This window comes from Motacilla alba, chromosome Z, assembly GCF_015832195.1.
Source record: "Motacilla alba alba isolate MOTALB_02 chromosome Z, Motacilla_alba_V1.0_pri, whole genome shotgun sequence".
Taxonomy (NCBI): domain Eukaryota; kingdom Metazoa; phylum Chordata; class Aves; order Passeriformes; family Motacillidae; genus Motacilla; species Motacilla alba.
In genome coordinates this window covers 56,825,230-56,846,490 of record NC_052046.1, presented here as the reverse complement: position 1 = coordinate 56,846,490, position 21,261 = coordinate 56,825,230, and the positions used below count along the sequence as shown (strand labels likewise).

Below are 21,261 nucleotides of genomic sequence, written 5' to 3'. Positions count from 1 at the left end.
GCTGTTCTTGCTCAAATATCGTATGATGATCCAAATCCCTTACAGTGAATAAACTAATTTTAAATTACTGCTTTCAAATTTGAGAATTAAAAATAATGTCCTAACAGGTCCTTGTCCTGCAAAACAGAAACTACACTTCTTTTATACCAGACAAGTCAAACAGTGAAGAAATTTATGTCTTTAGAACTTCCCCAGACACTCCTCAGCTCCCCAGAACATCACCAAATCATCTCTTCCTTCAACAGCCACTTCATTTTTATTGCATTTCTTAATGGAACACCTACGCTCAGGTGTGTAGGGTGATTGCCATACACATGCCAGTTTATGGTATTTATTATTCTATTACTTCAAATCTTATCCCTTACACTTCCCTAAACCATAGTGAAACAATGTAACCTCCCTAAGAACAAGGGATACTTTGACTATTCTCATATTTTCCTGGTCTTGAGGATGGTCCTGTCACTTCTTCCTTTGAGTTTCCCTACCAATAAAAACATTTCTTTAGAGCTCACTGTGTGAAGATAACACACTGGAAGGGAAAGATGTATGATTTCTACCAAGCTTACCGAAGTTCCCCAGAGCAAAAATACTGGATTTTTTCTGAAAATTTACATTAATTGATCAATATTTGTTGGACTGCGCACCAAATTATTTCATTATAGTTACAATATTTGTATAGAACAGACATCAACATTGTAATTGGTTCCATTTCAAATCAATGGACTAACTCATGTTCAAGACAGAGGTAATTTCTTAACCACTTTACTGGACAGGGGCCACATTGCAGCTGACTTTCTTACAAACACATTTTAAAAATTTTTTTTGACCCTTTTAATATTGGCACACTCTATTATGCTAAGACAGGCCTGCAAAATGTGAATGTCTTACTGAGACCAAATTGGACCAATGTTTTCAGCACTGAACTTAAGCAGGACACATGAAACTGAGAGTCCACTTCTTTACCCTGCCCCATCCTGCTGTCAAGCCCTGCACAGGCACTGGCACTGGACACAGAGCAGACTCTGCTTGTGACTCTCCAGCATCCCCTGCAATTCCCACCCTTCACTTTGATCCTGACTACTACGTCTGATAAGTGCCTGAATACTCTGAGAAGTTCATATCTTCAACAATGATGCTGAAAAACGATTTATTTCTTTTTAAGTTTCAGGAAGGGATTCCAATCCTTATTACTTTGAGAATGTAAATAAAACAGACTTTTGGAAAAAAAAAACTGAAATACAGATGAAAACCAGAAAGATGTCAAAAGCACTTGGACTAAGTCATTTTAAGGTCAAAATTAATCAGACACAATGTCCTGTCCTGCTGAGAATGTTCTTCAAATGTGAAATTCTCAGTGCTGTTCCAAATCACTATTGTTTGTATTCTCATATTACTTTGGAGATACAGCATACAGGCACCCAAACAGGTAGCATGTTATATATTGTAAAGCATCACATCAAAGTAAAAAGGGCTTATGCAAATAAAAATAGTCAGAACATCTCATCTTCCAACAAGGTAAATCTGCCTACATAGGAGGGCAGAAGAGCTGCTGTGAAACGTAGCATATGTAGCCTGTTCATCAGCAGCTTGCACAAATGGTGCTCCAGATGTATAGCTGCTCAAGACAGCCCAAGGCAACAATTTTGATCAATTCTAATGTGATAAAACCCTGCAGGGAAAGTGCAGAAACATGTTTACATCAGCCTTTAATTAAACTGTTGTTCACTTCCAAAGAACCTTAGGAAACACTAATGAGACATGAGTTTTGGCAATTTCCTCATCAAAGACCCTCTTCCTCAGTCTAAAGCAGCTAGCCATCCAGGCAGTTCCTGTATGGGTGTCATCTTGACACAGTACTTGGCAAGCCACCTGCAAGGAGAACTTAGCTGGAATTGAACAGTGACCCAGGGCAAGTTTAATCATCCACCCGCCTATTTCTGGACACCTGAACTGCTTTCTTGATCACCACCACAGCATAGCATCTTCTTTTTCTTGCTTATTAGAGATGCGCATGAGAAGAGCTAGAAAATTCCATAAATAAATAATAAATCTCTTTCAATCTTTTAATTCTAGAAATCTTCTTATTAATATATTTTCTACTGCTTGGTTTCACAAGGTATACTCTTACGAACAACAATCTCTAAAGATTTATTTACAACTCAGTAGTGTAGCATCAGCTCCAGACAAAGTAAGATAAACCCATATTCAACTTACAGTATTTATCACCATCATGTAGGACAAAAAACTACAGAGTCCATAGCACCACTGTAAAGCTATAAGAGACATCTTTCCATGCTACAGATTTAAATGAACTGCTCTTTCCCAGAGGCAGTACTTGGAATGATTTCTGGTGGCAGGACACACTACATACATCACAGCCAGCTTGGCCTCAGTCTTCAACTCATCTGATAGGTACTCTTGCATGAAGCATGTGAAAACTTCAGTAAAATTTTGAATTCACTTTGGATGTCTGTATAATGACAAGAAATCCCACCATGCTCAGGAGAATTTGCTTTGCTTTACACCTGCACATGTGAAGAAGGAGCAGAGCCACTTTGCACAAACAAAGCCAGCATCACCAATTTTCTGATACCTCAAATATGATTTCCTTTAACACTGTAAGCATTATGTATTTCTCAACCGTGCATTTTAATAAGGCACCTAACGCTGAATACTGACTGCTGAGTGACTTTAAACCACGACCACCTCTCCCTTATTGAAAAAAGGCTTTGTTATATCTGCCATAAAGACTTGGCACTGGGGCTGGATGAAAACTAAGAAACATGAAAATCAAAACATTTCAATTCATTTATCCCCTCCACAAAAGGAAGAAAAGGAGTGGGGACATATTTTTATATGGATATGTGAATAAATATGAAAGAAAGAGGCATGTGCCTGAACAGCTGGGTGTCTGAGATACTTGGTGATTGTAGCAGAGAAAGACTGGCTTAGAGTTCCTGTTCTATATCAGACAGAAACCAGTCTCTGCAATTAGCTCGTCCCTTTTACAAATCTGTGCCCTAATCCTTGACTTGTTGGTATCTCATTCCACTTCACTGTAGGTGTTATCTTGGACCAGAAATAAGGCCTCCTAAAAATTTATTTACTTCCATGAAAAATTCTGGTAATTGAGGTTCTCCAGAATGAAAAATCAACAAAATAGAACAAACAAATCATGCTCAGTTCCGTGCTATGGATTTCTGAAATGTTTTAAAAATTCTCAAGATGAAGGGCCTTTTTACTCACTTTTGTGAGAAACAACAGGGTCATGCAGCTGCATGCATACTGCTTAGAAGCTGAGACTGTTCTGAACTTTAGGACCAGTGTCAAGGTTTGGAAAGAGCTGCTCTTTTTACATTCAAAAGACTGATCTGTTTTACCTCACATTTTAAAAACGGATCTCAGTTTTACTTTTACTTGTGCACCAAGTGTGGAAAACCATTTTACATATGAAAATTTTATACTGGATTAGAATATTTCAGTGTATGAAGACTTGATAACCTCCCATTTTCAAATCAGCCTACTTAGCGCCAATGTTATTTTCGCAGGCACACCTCTGATATTACACAATCCAGTCTACCAGACTGTGACACCTGTTTTCCCATCAGGAACCATGCCCAAGGCTAATCAGATGCTCTGTTGTGCTATTAAGCCATTTCACAACAGATAAACCATTTCAATGTATCATCTTTTGAGATTTGTATTGAAAAACTAAGAAGAGAAACTAGACTAGAATTTCTACCAATGTCATTTTCAGTATTGTAAGCTGTAAAGAAAAACACTAAACAATACTGCAATTCAGAAAAGCTACAGCAAAATGAATAGGTTAATTGCAATAGCAACTGAATTATTTATTTTTTCATTAGTCATATACTTAATTACACTAACTTATTTTGCTTTGTTATGTAACTATTAATATACATAAGAAAAGAAAGTGGTACAAGAACTTCCAGACAACTGAAACACAAAAGTCAGAACCCTTTAGCTGGAGCAGTCATGCCATCCTTCTTATTCTTAACCACATGAACTGGCAGAATACTGTACTCCATTGCCAACAGTAACATTCTGTGGGCTGTGTTTACCTTGAAAATTTTCTTCACCTCAGCAGAAAGGGGTTTGGACAAGAGACAGAAAGGTTTTACCTACTTGCCCTTACACCTCCCAGCATACAGGGGGAGGGAGGATATAGGGAGGCAGGGTGGAAAACCCAGATAAGTCCCTGTATGAATGAATGTAGGACACTCTTTGCTGGTGTATGTGACTAGGTGTATAAAGTTGGACAACTGAAATTTTCCACTGCACTACTGACTATCCTACTTTTTAAGGACAGAAAGCAAAACAACTCAGTACAGTTCCTGTTCAAATTATATGCACTAGCTTTTGGAAAGTATAATATAGTGCATGGACATTTAAACTAAAGTAATTGGGAAACCTGCATACATATTTCCCAAAATTAATTTTTCAAATTAGTTTTCAATTTTAACAGAAAGCTATTTATAAAATGGGGAGTGACCAAAGCTATGATGGTCAGATCAAACCATTGAGTATGTGGGCACCAAACTTTCCCCATCCCAAAATAATTTCAAAAAATGTCCAGCTATAGGACAGGACATACAGAACTAATCCCATAACTGTTGTTTGACAACAGTTGTAGATAATTACAATTAATAATTATGTAGATAATTAACTGCCATATTGAAGAGATGTATGTCTATGTAAACTTACAGCTATTCTCACCAAGAAACTATGGTACAATGTCCGGTAAAGGATGTGGGCAGCAATTCTTCATTCTCATCTTTTAAACACACCTCAGCACTTCTCACCAGGAAGTAACAGTAAAACATCCAGGAGAGGTTTATAATCAGCATGACTATGTTACTATATCTGCACTGTTCCCTGTGAGGAGAAAACACACCTTTTTTTTCTATGCATTGATCTTCTAGATAAAGCTGGCCAGCCTTCCTCACCTTTCCTCACCCTCAGCTCATACCAGAAATGCTGTCCTGCTGTGAGACCCCCAAGCTGCAGACGTCATGGAGATCATTGGGATCTGGGATGCTGCTGTTGGAAGGAGGTGAGAATATCTCCATCCCTTTCACAGTGACCCACAGGGACCAGTTGCACTTCTGCAGCCCCTCCTGTCTCACATCTTTCTACAACCGCAGACTCAGTTAATCCAACCACTTCTGCATCAACACAGCCCATCAGATGTCACATGGGAAGTACTTGGGACTAACACAGAGCTCAGTGGGGGACTACCTATTAAACATGGAGTAGGTACTGCAAGTAATGAGGCTGACTTTGGAAATAGAAATAAAAGGCATCAGACCAAAAACACTGTGTTGCTAGAACAAATATATATACCATCACTAAAAAAGCCACTGCCATAAAAAACCCTTAAGCAGCTCCAGTGTAGGTCAGGTACTTGAATACTTTTTTGTTTATCTTTACACTTCAGAAATAGAGTGGGCCATTTCATCTTCTATGAATCACTGTTAAGAGGTGTGATTCATGTATACAGCTATGATAGAAGAGCATTGCAGAAGAATAAGAAAAATGTTCCTAAAAACAAAAGAAGTTACAAAGACTTGGGAGTACATTTTAGTAATTTATTAAGTTATCCTACAGAAAGTCATCCAGACTTCAAAGAAAAATGTACAGCTGTAACACTTCATTATGACTGAGATTCCAAGGACCTTGGCCAGAAAATAAAATCAATACTGTAATCATAACTGCCAAAGTCACAAAAGTATTTCCAGTTTCTAGTGCAATAAGATTAAATGGCTATTTGAGATAAAATAATGTGAAGGAATTTGTTGATTTAGAAACACTCGGAGTATGAAATCTTTTTATTACTATTGTAGTCTCTAATGGTAACAGTTAGGAATATTTTAAGAGGTGTGCCACATTAATTGTTGATTCATCTGGGGAATGGTTTTGAAAATCATTAAGTCAAACTGAAATATAGTACTTTGATCAAGTTTGATACAGATTGTTTGAAAGTAGTAAAAAAAGTACCTATTCAAATATATCTATGTTATATAAACACAGAAACACAGAATAAATGAATGAAGAGAGGTGCCCAAAGTTGCAATACATCTTCTTTCCATTAATGAAGATATTCTGCACCATATACTTTAAATTATGCAGACTTACACATACCCTACAAGTTCTAAAAAGAAGTCATCCATTTCAAAATACTAAATCTCTTATTCAGTAAAATTGGAATAAGAAATTTACACATAATAGCTCCTGGGATAAATCTTGCACTAAGACATTCATTTTATCACTCATTTCAATCAAAGGATATCTACATAACAGAATGTTGCCAAGATACAAAATTCATCACAGGTTAATGGCCATGAATACAAGAAAAATTTCCCTTTTCCTTTTGAAATTTTTCCTTTCCTAACATTTTTATTGATCAATATGGAGACCTTGAGTGTATTCACCTCAATAATCATAAATAGAAAACATTAAGTAATAGGTCTTTCCAAAAATACTTGTCAAAACAAAAAACAAAGAATCTGTAATAATATTTTTACAGCGACTTTATTGAGCAATTAACAGTCATTTACAGGGACGCAAAAAAAAAAAGCAAACCTTTTTTGTATGCTTCCTATTGCATCTCCAACTTTATTTGTCTTTCTGTTTATATTTCTAAACACTCTTCATTCAGTTGGAAACGCAAGTGTTCATGGACTGAAGGAAAAGTCAGGTCCCTGCTCTGCCCAGAAGAAAAACTTCCTCATCTGCTATTCTGAATACTTGAAGATACTTATGAACAACTTGTAGATTTCTCTAAATCAATTTTAAATACACAGAAAACAGATATAATCTTTGTTGTTTTGTTTTTTGAAGACAGCATAAACTTAACATCACTCTTAATAATGCAGGATGTAAATTTTCTTGATGTAAAAACAACTTACTCATTCTAGGGTAACATTTTTGCCATCCTGTTCATGGTATGTTTTTCTTTCTCTGCATTTTCATTAAATAAGCATTTGGGAGATCCTTCACCTATTTTTCTACATTTAGTGCCTTTCAAGCTTTAAGTGTTTTTCATCTTTATAAAAATAATGTTTGACTTATTCCAAGTACCAGCAGCTTTTCTTGCAAAATTGCCACTATAAAAAACAAAAGTAAACCAATTCCCTATTGATTGTGGATTTGTTTAAACTATCCCAACATTTAACATTATTTTTAAAAAGTAGACAAAGTTCATGCACTAAACTCTGCCAACATCTTTTTTCTGCAATAAGGAAGAACAAGGAGGACTCAAATAGGGCCTTCAGGTAACTCTTCCTTGTTAAGGTTGTTGTTTGTTACCATGATGCCATTTTCAGAGGCACAGCAGCCAATAGGCTCACAGAAGCCATGTCTAAGATTTTACTCTGGAAATACACTTTGAGAAGTTAGTCTTATTGAAATATATCTCTCATTTTACAAATGTGAAGTTATGAAAATTTAGCAAGTGTTAGTATTTGACTACAGTTCTGAAAATAATCCTATCATACTAGTTAAAACTACATAAAATTATACGTATTATATAGAAATACACAGATATGAAATGTATGTGTGTGTGTGTATACATTGTTTTAAAAGTATTTTGAAATAATGAAATATACAAAGATAGAAGCAACAAGCTACTAATAAGACACAAATTGCTTTCAAACATACTTTGACATGGAAGGATTTTGAGAATTGAGACTAGGTCAAAAACACAGAATGGCATTCAACAGATACTCATCAAGGTAAACCTTTGCAAGCTGAATTGATCTGTTAGATGGAGAGTGTGTTTCTAAAGTATTAACCCTCAGAAGGAGCACAAGGAGCTGGAAAAAATCCTTTACCCTGTCCAACAAAGGACACCGAAAAGCCAAGGTGCTTTGTTACTGTTCTCAACTCCATGACTACATTAACTACTTCCTCTATTAGTTCCCTCACTTCAGAAATGAGAACATCCATCCTCAACAGTTGATGAGAAGAAGACCCAAGAAAGACACAGTGATCAGGAAGGACCCCAATGGGGAAGGATCTTCCAGTGGATGGGGAGAAAGAAAAAGGAGACAAGTGTCCAGAAGAGGAGTATCCAACAAAGGATGTTGGGACCTGAGAAGTGGAGGATCCAACAGATGCTGGCCAAGCAACAGGTGAAGGCGGTCCAGCTGTTTCAGTTTTAATGGAATGATGGCATCTTGGCTTTTGACTGTTGGTAGAGGCGGGTGAGGTGTAAGAGAATGAACATGATGAAGAAACTGTAAAATTAAAATTCAGTTCATTGTATATTGATATTCAGTATTTCCAGACACCTGACTGCTATGGAAATCCACATGAATCTCTCCACTTTTGTAATGAACAGTGTGCATTGATGACAACAGTTATATTTATTTCCAATGTACACAGTTATGTAACATTATAACAGTAAAACAGATCTCAAGGACAAATATGGAAATTGTCTGCAATTATGTTCATGAACTTTCTTATACCAGCTTTCAGAAAGGAGGCCATAGATGTGCACATTGTCCTTCTCTTTTCTGATATTCCTGTTTCCTTACAAGTTAAGAAAAAAAGCATCTGATTTACTTGCCAGTTAGTAAATCAAGATGTTCACCAACAGTTATTAGCCTATTAAATCCTAAATATTCCTTAGCCACTGTACCAGTCACTAGAGACATTTTAGTTTTTTATTAACTTACTCTTCCAAATTGTGAGGGGAAATTTTTTTTTTACTGCACAAAATTCCTAAATTTCTCAGATGCTCATCAATTTTACTCAGGCAGAAATTTACATCTATCTCACAAAATCTTACTAGTGCAGGAACTTAAAATTTTGTTTATTATGGAAGCATAGTGAAGAATTCAGTAACAGCAACCTGGAGAAAGGAAGACTGGGAGAGAGCTACAGCAAATTAGTTATCAGGCACAGATGTATTTCTAATTGATGGAGATTTAGGACATGATCCAGACATTATTGAAGTTATTCAGGCATCCAGTTGGAAGAAACAAGCCACAAGAGAGAAAAAATAACTTGTGCAATATCTGACAGAAGACACAGAAATTGAAATCCCAATTGTCATGTTAGGGATCAACTTCTAAGTAATGCACCATTCTCAAAGATGGCTTTTCCCTTCCTTAGGCTGCAGGATATCTGGAGGACAGTTGAAAGGCTAACAGCAAAAAGTCTTGGGAGAAATCTCTGCAGATACAGACCTGCCTATTTGCGCTACCAGAAAACCTCAAACCTGTTTCAAAAAATCACACAATAGAAGCATATTTTTAGCATTTCAACATAGCAAAAAATAATGGCAAAAACTACAGAATCTTGCCACATTGACTGGACGTCTCCAAAATAAAAAACAACACTGTCATTCCACAATATGTTTTTTTAATCTGTTTTTGAAACAGTTACACATAATCTTGTGGTTACATACATTTTTCAAATAGTCACAAACTTTTTTGCAAGCCAGTGAAGCAAATCTCCAGAACAGTATCATGGCTTCATAAGATTTTCTTTTCTTCTATAAGGATCAATAATCCAACTTCAAAAAATAAGAAAACCCTTCTTTTTCATGTTGATTTTGGTTAATTAGAGGGGGCTTATGTTTTTATATCAGACTGGTAACATAACTCTTTGTGGATTTGTTTCTTACCAAGTGTATGCCATCTATAAAGTTACTATTTTTAGGGTATGCTTGCTTATTTCTGCCCAGAGTTACAACTTCAAAGAGACAGCTCCCCCAAAAACAGACTATAAAGCACAACGTCTGGAAATCTTATCAAAACATTTTTGGAAGTACTATGACAGGAAGACAGTTAACAGCAAAAGACAGTCTGGAGTTTTACAACTGAAAGCAGAGTCTGGTACGAGCAATATTTTTCTGTGACTAGACTAGATTTATTTTACTTAGTTTCACAAATGCTACATCCTGGCTACACTACAAGTACTCCTGTATTTGTGTCCCTGACCCTCATGATGCATGCCTGCACAGAGAAGTTATAAAACCTATCATGAATACGACAAAATCACTCCTCTCCTAAAGTCTTCTTACATACTAAAGTATGATTTATTTTTTTCAAAGCAATGGAAGGTTGATTTAACCTGTTTCACCCTACTGCAAACTTTTCCTCTGTCCTATTTTCAATTTCAGTATATTTCTGTGTTGCCCATTAATTTCTGTCTCATTCTCTCTCTCAAAACTGTTAGAATGCCCCTCAGATACCTAGGAAAATCCTAAATATTTTATTCAAATGTGTTTCAGATGTTATTTTTTATTGCAACTATCCAGTTCCAAACTACCACACTCATGACATTTCTGTTACTTTAGAAATAGTTAAATAAAGACGTGAAAAGCCTTAATGACAAAAGAGTCTTTCAAAACTATGTAATTTCAGTTTCTATGAAAATACTTTACATTTAGATATGGTGATGAAGAAACTAAATCTATTTCATTTCAGAAGTTAAAAACCTCCCTCTGTGAAGTCCAAAACTGAGACAATGAAACTGAAATAAACAATGGCATATTTTAGCATCAATACTATTTCTGATGTTGTCTCTCTTAGAAAAGTTAAAATTGCATTATAGTGGTAGAGAAGCTATTTGCCCATAAACATGATATCCAGAAACATATTTATGTGTGGGTACTGTGAAATGATTTTCATTTTTGGTGCTGATGACCTGTGGATACTGCCTGAAGAAGCAGTGTCTGATGTGACCACATGATCATTCCTTCTTGACACTGGCTAAATGGAAATGTGATCCCAAAAGTCTTATTTCTTCTTCATTTATGTCTAACCTCATATAGCACACAGATTTACATTGATAAAAGGGAAGCAACACAAGTAAGATCTCTGGCATAGAAACCATCTCCAAAATTTACTTATATTATCTTTGTGTTTGTAGGCATATGTAAACATAAAATAGATTTTCAGAAATACAGTATCATGATAAAACATCTGTGTCTGAAAGGAGTTTTTACACAGATACATATAAGTAATTGAATCATCATAGAAGATCCAGAGCTGGAAAAGACCAACAAAGGATCACCATAGCCCTACTCCTGCCTCTGCACAGGGCAGTCACAAGAACCATATGTGTGTGAGCACTGTCCAAATGCTTCCTGGACTCTGTCACATTGGTGCTGTGTCCACTTCCCTGAGGAGCCTGTTCCAACCACCCTATGTATGAAGAAGCCTTTTCTAATATTTAACCTCATCTGTCACTCCTTTAGGTTGTACCACTGGTCACTAGAGAGATTAAATCAGTGCCATGAAGATCATATCAAGAACCTAACATGCTAGCAGCCGAACAAATATGTCAGGAGCTGCCCCACACCCTTCCCACTGAGCCCAGGCACCCAGGGTAGGCACTGCAGTTACTACTTAGGGTGTTTCTGCAGTGGAACTATAATCTCAGCAAGTGATCAGAGGCAAACATAACTTTTTAGGGGCAAAAGTCTTCTATTTCCCCCAGTACAACATTTTTTTGCACTGGACAGAGCTGTATCTGTGCCTCTACAGGAATGGAACATCTTAAGGATGGAAAAAAGGAAGTCCCTAATAGTGACTTAAAGGCAATCTCTCTGACAGGAATCTGGTAAAATTTCACTAAGCCCATTAGTACTGGAGGACAGGACATTCTGGGAGGGATGTAAACTCCAGGAAGCAAAAGTGAAACACACTGATTTAAGTCTATCTTCTTTATTCTTTCTTCCTTGTATTGGAGTTCCCTGTTTTATGGAACATATTAAAAGCTATTTCACTCCAGAAGTCTAGCCACCTAATGACACAGAAATTAAGTAAAGGTTCATTGTAAATACACTCAAGCAATTTAAGTCGTAACATTGTTCGCTACAGATAACTGCAATGTGAACTTCATACAAAACAAATCCAGTGTTCATGGAAAATAATTCTTTGCAAGCAGGATGATTCAAAACCTAAAATGCAGATGAGATACTTGAGAACTATACAGATCACCTGAGAAAGGCTCTGTCAGCAGGACTTGCACTCAGGAGTGTATTTGGCAGAGCACTTCCCAGAAGCCCCTACAGCTCACACAGCAGCACAAAACTACTTCATTTCATAAATGGGGACATATCAACTATAAAAAATAATTTATCTAGAAAGTAAAAAATTTATTTGAGGTATGATCCAGTCTTTCACAAAGAATTGTAATAAAGTTTCATGGCAAAACAGGTGGCATTCACAGAGAAAAATATTTTTCATAAGGAGGAAGATTCTGGATGGCATATCTATTTATACTGTTCTTAAGTTAGGTTGTGCAAAACCACAGGCAAACCTCTTTTTAAAAAATACAAAAGTGAATGCTTCAAACAGTCAAAAAGAAGTACCAGAGGCTGCCTAAGAAATGAAGTACAAAAGAAATTATGAAGAAAAAAACTAGTTAACACTGAGTGAGAAGAACAGCCTAATGGTAAGAACACAGATAAGAAGGTAGGCGAAAGCAGATTAAAAGGAGACCCACTATAATGGAAATGTGAAGGTTTGGCTACTAAAAGAAATACCAGTCAGATGTTTCCTTGCACATGGAAATGAAAGAGAAAACTTAGCAGGAGGTTGGTTTGTTGTTGTTGTTGTTCTTTTTTTGTTGTTGTTTTTTAAAAAGCTTTAAAACAATATAAAAATGAGGTAAGACCACTCATTTGCTGAAGAACTGAGAGCAATGATCAGCAGTGGACATGAAAACTGAGGACAAATATTGAAAGATTCACAAAGGAAGGAACTGCATGTCTTTTTCTCTATTTCTCTTTTACATACTATGCTTTACATATCACAGTCTCTCTAGACAGCTGCAGTACCTCAGACACAGGATCCATTAACCAATACTGTTCAAATGTATGAGTTTAAACACATTCTCACATAATATAGGGGAGAGAAAAGACTGCACTGGCACCGAGATTTGTAAAGCATCAAGATAACATGAGGGAGAGTCATGACAATTAATTCCACCCTTTTGACAGCCACGACTTTCTTCTCCACGTAAGCATGTTTGTTGCTTTGGATAACCCAGAAGATGCCACCACTTACCAATCCATAATCCCTCAGATAGAGTCCCACAGAGCTACATGTGGGCTCTTCAGAAAGAGCCTATTGGATCTATTCTGAATCACGCAGTAGAGACTAAATGTCCATGCCATGATAATATAGAAATGGTGTAATCTTACATTTTAGTAATCATACTAATGAATGTTTTGATTTCTGAAAGCACTGGACTTCAAATTCTACTGGGATGATCACAGCATAGACAATATCAAGTACCCCATTTGTCACATGTCTTTTCAAACAATAATGCTGTCACCAGACAGAAATATATTATTATTATTATTATTATCATTATCATTATCATTATCATTATTGTTTAAATTTAAATTTAGTATAAATAATAATAATGTTGTTTATGGAGGTTGTTTATACAATAGTCTGTTGGTTTTAAATACATTTACAAAACTATTTACATACACCACACAGAAAAAAAGATTCTTTTAAAAAGTCATCTATTGCAGCAATGAAATGACAGTGATTTATTGCAGCAATGAAATGGCTATATTTGAGCATAATTCAAGGTAAAATACTTCCATTTTACTTGGAATCAAGGCTACTCACCTTGATCTCTTTCATGCCATGTCCTACTTCCTGCCGCTGGTGAATTTGGAGAAGGATAGAAGTCTCCTGTGGGGCTTGGCTCCATATTTTCATCTATGGAGATAGTTTTGGGTCTTTTGCTGTTGAAGAATTGTGAGATTTGTCAGTGAACATAATATTCATCTATTAGTGGTATATAAAACTGGATCTCTACAAATAATTTAACAGAGAATAGTTCAGACCACTAAAGCCAAAAAAAACCCCAAAACCTGGATATTACAACCTAAATTAACTTGCCCAGGCAATGTTAATAATACATGATGCAGGTATGTGCTTGTGTTATTCACATGACTAAATATTTCAAAGATGGCATGAATGGGTAATATAACAGTCCACAGCATTTCAGGGAACAACTAATAAACCGGTTCCTGTAGCCTAACAAAGAAAGATCGTGTCATGAAGGTACTAAACTCTATACAGGAACCCTGAAGTGAAGCAAGTCACTGGAAAATGTTACCAATAAGGCCAAGGTAGAACAGGAATTTTTCTGAATGTGTTAATGAGAGAAAAATATACTTTACTGCATTTCATCGGGTCAAACTCCCAAGCTTTTCAAAGAGAGCTAGTCTGAAACAAAAACTTTTCATTTTTGACTAGTTTAATTAAAAACAACAAAAGGCCCATATTTCAAGTCACACCATATAAAATGAGGCAGAACTTCAATACAGTGCAGGAAAAGTGAAGTTTCTTCACAGCAATATATACTGAATCTGTTATACTGACTGCCAAAGAAAACAAGAATAACATTTCAATGGTGGTATTATTATTATTTTATTATTATTATTATTATTATTATTATTATTACTAATATTACTATTATTACTGCTACTACTGCTGCTACTGCTGCTACCACTGCTACTACTACCTCTATAACTGCTATTGCTACACTGGGATAATTAATCTATTTATTCTAATTAATCCATCAATTTCTAAAATGTATTTGGTGTACTGCCAAACTGAAAATACGATGGAATGAAATACGGGAACATAAGCAAAATAACTCAGAAGAATCAAGTGCTGGTGGAAGAATACCTCAGCTCCCTGACAGTCCTATTAAATCATGTCCCACTGCGCAGACGCTTCCTGACTGACTGTGGTGCAGAAATGTGGGACAATGACAGCTCCTATAGTGCTTGTGATTTCATGGTATAGCAGACAGTTTCAGAAAACTAAGGGGCCCTACAGGTCTGACAGACAGTACATGATCTGGTAGTCAGGAGGAGGGCACAGTCCTACATTCCTGGGCCCACCAGCTGCTCCCAAGGAAGGAAATGAGACTTGTTCTCAGAGGTGGAAAAAGGGAGCATGTCGAACAAGGAGGAAGTCAGTCCCTCAGATTAAATCGCCTGTAGCAAGCGAAAGGAGACTCTTGAGAAAAATTAACCTGTAACTATCTCACATGCTCCTCCTTCTTTCTACTCTGTTGGGAAATGCTGCTTGAAAAAGCAAAGCATGAAACACAGTTGCATGAACTGGGCTGTTATGGATGAAAACACCTTGTCTTTATATATCTGTCCTAACACCTTTTCTAGAGGAAACGGTATCTGTCCAAACACATCTTGCAAGACAGAGGTCCAAGGGAGAGCCCTGAAAGACAGCCCTTCTGCCCACAATCACTCTGAGCCCTGCCAGCATGTTCCCAAGTGCTAGACCTTCCTGCAGCTCAGCAACACTTTTGGGATATGTAGCTGCCCTCCTGGCAAAACGATTTAGTAGGCACATCAAACCCTGAAAAAAATTACCACCATCTTCAATGTCATGCAAGATGGCAGGCAAAAATGACAACATTTAAAATGAAAAAATTTATAACTTACAAGTCTGTACAGAGATTATGGCAACATACACAAGTAGCTAGCCTCACAAAATCTGAGCAAATTAACAAAGCAGTTGACTGTTGTGACAGGATTTGTGAATTGCTTGTCCTACACTATCAAACATGGTTCACATCAGCACTTATTTCAAGTTTTTACCTGCTTGGTGGAGAGGACAAGGACCTCTGTAGATTTACACCCGAATTCATATCATGGTAATATGGTTGGCTCGGAAGCTCTCCAATTGGGAAGTTTACTCCACTTCCTTGGGTTATGGGTGCTGAAAAACACATCATCATAAGAAACCAGAGATAATAATCTATCTTTTTAGCTATCTTTTCTTTTTCAACACTTGGAAAAATATCAGGATGTTACTACATGTACCTAATTTTCTGCCTCTTGTGGAAACCAAGTACAGACAAGTTACATCAATGATTATGTATCTAAAAAGTGAATTGTCTTCTGTAGTACTTACTCACCAGTTATGCAGATAGAATACATTTATTTTATAAGAGATAACATGGAATCACCAATATGGAAAAGATAATAAAAACCTCAAGCAGTATAATGAATGAGGCCAGGTTTATGAGAACAGCTAGTATTATTTATTAAAGAACTGAAAAAATGGAAATAACGAACTCATATACACACTAATTCTGTTTCTTTAATTTTAACTCTGCTGTATTAAAAATAGCCTACTGTGTTGACAGCCTACTTTTCTGCCTTCTTTTTCTTTCACCCAGTGCCACAGGTTCTGCTTTGCATATGTACACCTTCACGCAAATACATAGTCAGTGTTACCTTCACCTCCTTATAGGGTCTGTGTACCATACAGACTCTGGTAATTCAAGAATAAATTATGTATTACATATTGTATGTATTTACCTTTGTTCATTGTCTATGCATTGTGCATTTTAACTACCTTTGGCACTTAAAAGAATAATTGCACGTTACGTAATGTATTTGAAGTTTTGTATCTGTCCTGACAGTTTAAGTACAACTCAGTTGTGGCTTGAGGTTAAACAAATGCATGGTAAGAAATCCCACAGAAACCACAGCCTTTAATGCTTATTATTAGAAGTATATCATGTATAACAGCTCCATAATGCACAGTTTCATAGCATAATTACAATATTGGGTTTTTTTAACCTGAATGGCCTTATACTTTAAAATGTATTTAACCACCTGACAGCAAAAAGAAAGCTGTAATTCACACATCCTCAGCCTTCTAAAACAACAAGACCATATCTTCAGCAGGCACAAGAAAGGATATGTCTTAGCACTGCAGGATTGCAATGCTCACTATTTTGCTGAAGGATTTAACAAAATTTTAGTTGCTGAATATTCATTTCTGAACACATAAAATGAAATAACCAATGTATCTGAAGCCTCAGAAAGTTAATTAAATTCCTCAAGCACCCTGACCTTGCATGAGTTAACACCTGTGCAAAATATGGACAGATATTTTGGAAATTTTGGAAGCCTCTTTGACTTTGTCCTCACCTCACCAGAAAAGAGATTTTTCTGGGCCATTCAGTCTTTACAATGTTGTATCATCACTGTGGATACTTTTAACTACAACTTTCAACTATTCTTCTTTACTTCCTAATGAAGTCTTGAGAGAAATACTTTAATGGTGTTGATAGGAAAGGGAGAAAAGAAAGAGCCAGGAAGCAATGCAAAATGAAAATGTGGACATGTTTTATGCTATACTATTATAACAACTGTTAGATGTCAACAAAAGAGATCTTCTATTCTTTTTGGTTGCTCATTCTGCAGTCAAAGCTTCACCTGTACTTTTATATTTAATATTTATGAAGATTTTTACATGTTCATGTGTGTAATATCTCTGATGGCAAAGCAAGACAATGTAATTAAATTCCTTTACAGCCAATGTTAAGGCTAAAAGAAACACAAATATTTCATACACTGTTGGTCATCCTTTATATCCATACTGTGATTTTTACTTTAAGAGCTACAAATTTTAAAAAAGAAACCTAAAAGAATAATCCAATCTTTTAGCAATATCCAATAATGTGTAGGGCATCCTTAAAAAACTGTGAAGTCTAACAATAGAAGGTTTTGCTACATATGGTAATTTTATTGAAACGTCAGACCACTAGGTGTGCAGAGGGAGAAATAACAAATTGATTCCATCTTTAAATATCAAAGAGATAGAAGACCTATTTGTTTTATTACAAACATGTGCAAGATGGACTGTAATATTGTGGTAAAATATATCAAAATTGTGCATGGTTATAGGCATTTCCTCTGCATCTTATGTCTTGTGAAGAAAAAAGTTCAAGGAAGAAACCTTCACTTGATTATAGCAGGCTTTGGAAACAATTAAACACAAATGTTAACTTACTTCTTGACACCCTCACAAGTTCTGACACATTGAATACTCCGGATTTCACAAAACTGTCCTCAAGGTACACTGAAAAAGACCATAGAACTATAGTCAGTATAATGAGAAGATTAATAAATAACTATAGATAGATTTATACACCAGCTAACAATGGTATTAACAGAGGCCCAGAACAATAATACACAGGTCAAAGTGTGCCCAAAGCTGATCACAGGATCTAATGTGAGCTGAAACTGAGGAAAAGGTGCAAAAAAGTCTTAAGGATCTGTGATAAAGCAATTTTCAAAAAGATTATGAAAACTAACAGTATACTTAGTCCCTAGCTATCCGTCAAAAAACTGTCTGAAAACTAGTTACTTTTACTAGTATCTGGAAATTTAAGTCAGTATTGAACTACAACCACTATCAGCTGGATAAGCAATTTCCCCATAGAGTAGTCCTGTCCTTGCATATGTTTCCGCTAAAGAGATTTTTACTTAACTCTCATCTTGGGGATTGTGACTTTTGCAGTACAGCCTGCATCACCAAATCATTATCTCTGAGGCAGTTGAGCCGTTCGCTATTATTTCCAGGAAAAACAGGAACTGAACAAAGTAGCTGAGCTATTCAGTGGGGTGTGTTTTATACACACACTGAACTGTATATCTAGAAACCTCTGTTGAAGATAACACATATTATTGTTTTGGCCTGAATTTACTTATTCTAAGATAAATGTATTTGATATAGTTTCTCTGCTGTGAAATTCAGGCATAAGTTGAAGTATTGCTGTGAAACAGCAGCTGATAAGACTTACCTCAGCAATGCAACTAGTCACCTTATGCAAAGAGAGCTAAGACACCCTTTTTTCTGTGGAAGCCTCACTAATCACTGCAAAAGCTGTATTAGTGAATTTGAGATCACATAGCATCATGGCGCTTTTATAGGTAATAATAACAACCATTTACAAACAAAAGTATTTAGATCTATACTCGGTGCACATTGCTGCTTCAACAGTGATACTTTTCAATTTCTTTTCATGTGAGACAGTGCACTAAGAATTTCTTACTTTGGTTACTCTAGTCTCTTTTCTGAATAAACACTTTTTTTTTTTCTTTTGGAAATAAACTGTCAATTTTTTCTTCCCAATGTTTGAAGGAGTAAAAGTATTCTAACTAACTAAAGTTAATTCTTAACTAACAAAACAAATAAACAAAAATTATTGGAATATCTACTCATTTAGAAAACAGTGGTTTGGAACTATACCCTTCGGATTTCTTTTGGAAATTGCTGCAGTTATCTTCAAGTTATTTAGCAAAAACATGGCCACTATAATCAGAAAAGTAACTGTAAAAGCAGTACACTTTACCTGAGAGGTCTGTCCTTGGTATATATGGAGAAACCTGTACTCATTTTCCAATGGGTCAAAAAGAGGGCAGAGGCAAAAAGGGTGGTTTTCCCTGCTTATTAGTCTCACAGAGCTGCTTCATCCAGCGCCCCGGTATTATTTACCAGTGCAGGTATAAACAGTGTGTCAGAGAGCATTAGCTGAAAGAATAGGAACCCATTGACCAAGCACATTTCCCAACATCTCTCTTATGCTGTCAGACCTATCGGAGAGTGTCAGTCTTTCCCAGCTGAGAACCATGACCAAGCACCACAGGTGTACAGAGCTCTATAGGCCTGTGGGATCATCCTGAACTGCATTCTGCCTATGCAGTCATCTTCTCATCTCCCAGTCAATGTCATTTCATACACTATTCCTGCATGTCTTTATTCTCTCTAGTAGCTCTTCAGGTCTCCCACCCTTTTTAATTCACTTCCTTTCATATTTCTCTGTCTCTCATATTAAACAGCTTTTCTCCATATCCATTACTTTTTCCTCTCTTACCATCCTTGACCTGGATATTGCCGGCCCATCTGCAGTGTCTAAGAACTGAAAGATTTCCCCTTAATTTTATGCATTATCTTGCACTGTTTCTCCATAGGGATTTTTTGTGTGGATGAAAATATTACATAGCTTCTGAAACATTTACTTCTTTATTTGACAGAACTTGGTATACCCATATAATTTAAAATTTAAAAAAAAAAGCAAAGAGTAAATTTTTGCTTTTCCTTTCCTCCTCAGTTATTGTTCTTTTATCTAAGATCAGGCAAGCTGGATGAATGCTAGTAATTCCTGAAGCAGTGGCACTCTTTCCCTTCTCTGCTTATTTCCTCCAGCAGAAACAATCTCAAGTACTACATGGAAGGGAGATTTCCAAAGAGAAAATGGTTTCTTGATTTTAGTTGGCTCATAAGTGAAGTTGGCATAAAGCCAGTGTACAAGCATGCAGCCAGCTCTGAAGCTGGTAATGAGACATGACTGAACTTCTCTGCTGTTTATCCAAGCACAACAACTTTGAAGCACAACATCTCACATTCAAGCCAGACTAACTTGAGAGGAGCTTTAGCCAAGTGTGAATTAATCAAGGTATCATTAGAGTAAGGACAAGACCCAAGCCTCATATTAAAAGAAGAAAAAGCCTATGTTTGATTTTACATGTAAGAACACAGATGTGTATATGTGTTCATGCATACACACCCAGATATATATGTTTAATCTTCAGTCTACTTTCATGGATTCTTAGTTTTTCTCACTGGCAATATTGAGAATGTATACATAATATAAAGAGCAATACAGTGTTTCTCTCCTTGTGATAACGAAATGGGAGCAGGAAAAGTATTTTGCCATCAAGTGGTACCACCATCTCTCATCTCCTCACAAAAGGATGTATTGTTGACTGATGGGACATGTCTTTCACCCAGGTTCCATCCTGCCTTGGAATGGCCAAAAATAATGACACTCACAGATACATGCAAGTGCTTTGGCTGGCATAATAAAAGAAATGGAAACTTAAGCTGTTTTCAATCTCAATCAACATGAAAAACAACTTGAATTTTTTTCTCTATGCATTGTGACAAATTATTATCAAAGAATTAATGCAAAAATAAACAATCAGTGTCATAGCACTGAGCAACTTCATCCTGAGATTTATGTTCTGACAGGGAAGATGGACTCCATTGCTGACTCTGTGTGCATGTTAAGGTCCAATACCAGTGAACTTTGAAAGTTTCACCTAGCTATGAAGATAATCTGTGGTGGGTGTGTTACACAACTGTTACTTGGCTCCCAGCTGTATAAGAGGAAAATATTCTGTGCCATTAAATTGCTGTAATTTGTTGTAGAAACATACATTCTATGTAAGACAGAGGTTAAATAGCAAAACTGTATACAGAAGGTAAGCAGTATAGGACATTTTCTGTTTATGTTGTGAGATACTGCCTTTTACCTAATGAAGCTGATCACACGACTGAGTAAGAGTTAACATGCCCCTTCCTAATGCACTGTTTACATTAACATATTAAAGAGCTTTAAATTAGCACTCTTGGTGTGTGTTCCTGA

General features: G+C 36.3%; 1 protein-coding gene across 12 annotated transcripts in view; it reads right to left on the bottom strand.

Annotated features, from left to right (window-relative positions):
* Window positions 1-21,261, bottom strand: part of NFIB (nuclear factor I B) — a 264,606-nt gene that overhangs the window by 43,288 nt on the left and 200,057 nt on the right. For all 12 annotated transcript variants that reach the window (XM_038123583.1, XM_038123589.1, XM_038123585.1 and 9 more), the window contains exons 4-6: window positions 17,841-17,909; window positions 15,632-15,752; window positions 13,623-13,741 (exon numbers count right to left, since the gene is read on the bottom strand). In XM_038123583.1, the coding sequence (XP_037979511.1) occupies window positions 13,623-13,741; window positions 15,632-15,752; window positions 17,841-17,909 (309 nt within the window). The remainder of the gene's footprint in view (window positions 1-13,622; window positions 13,742-15,631; window positions 15,753-17,840; window positions 17,910-21,261) is intronic.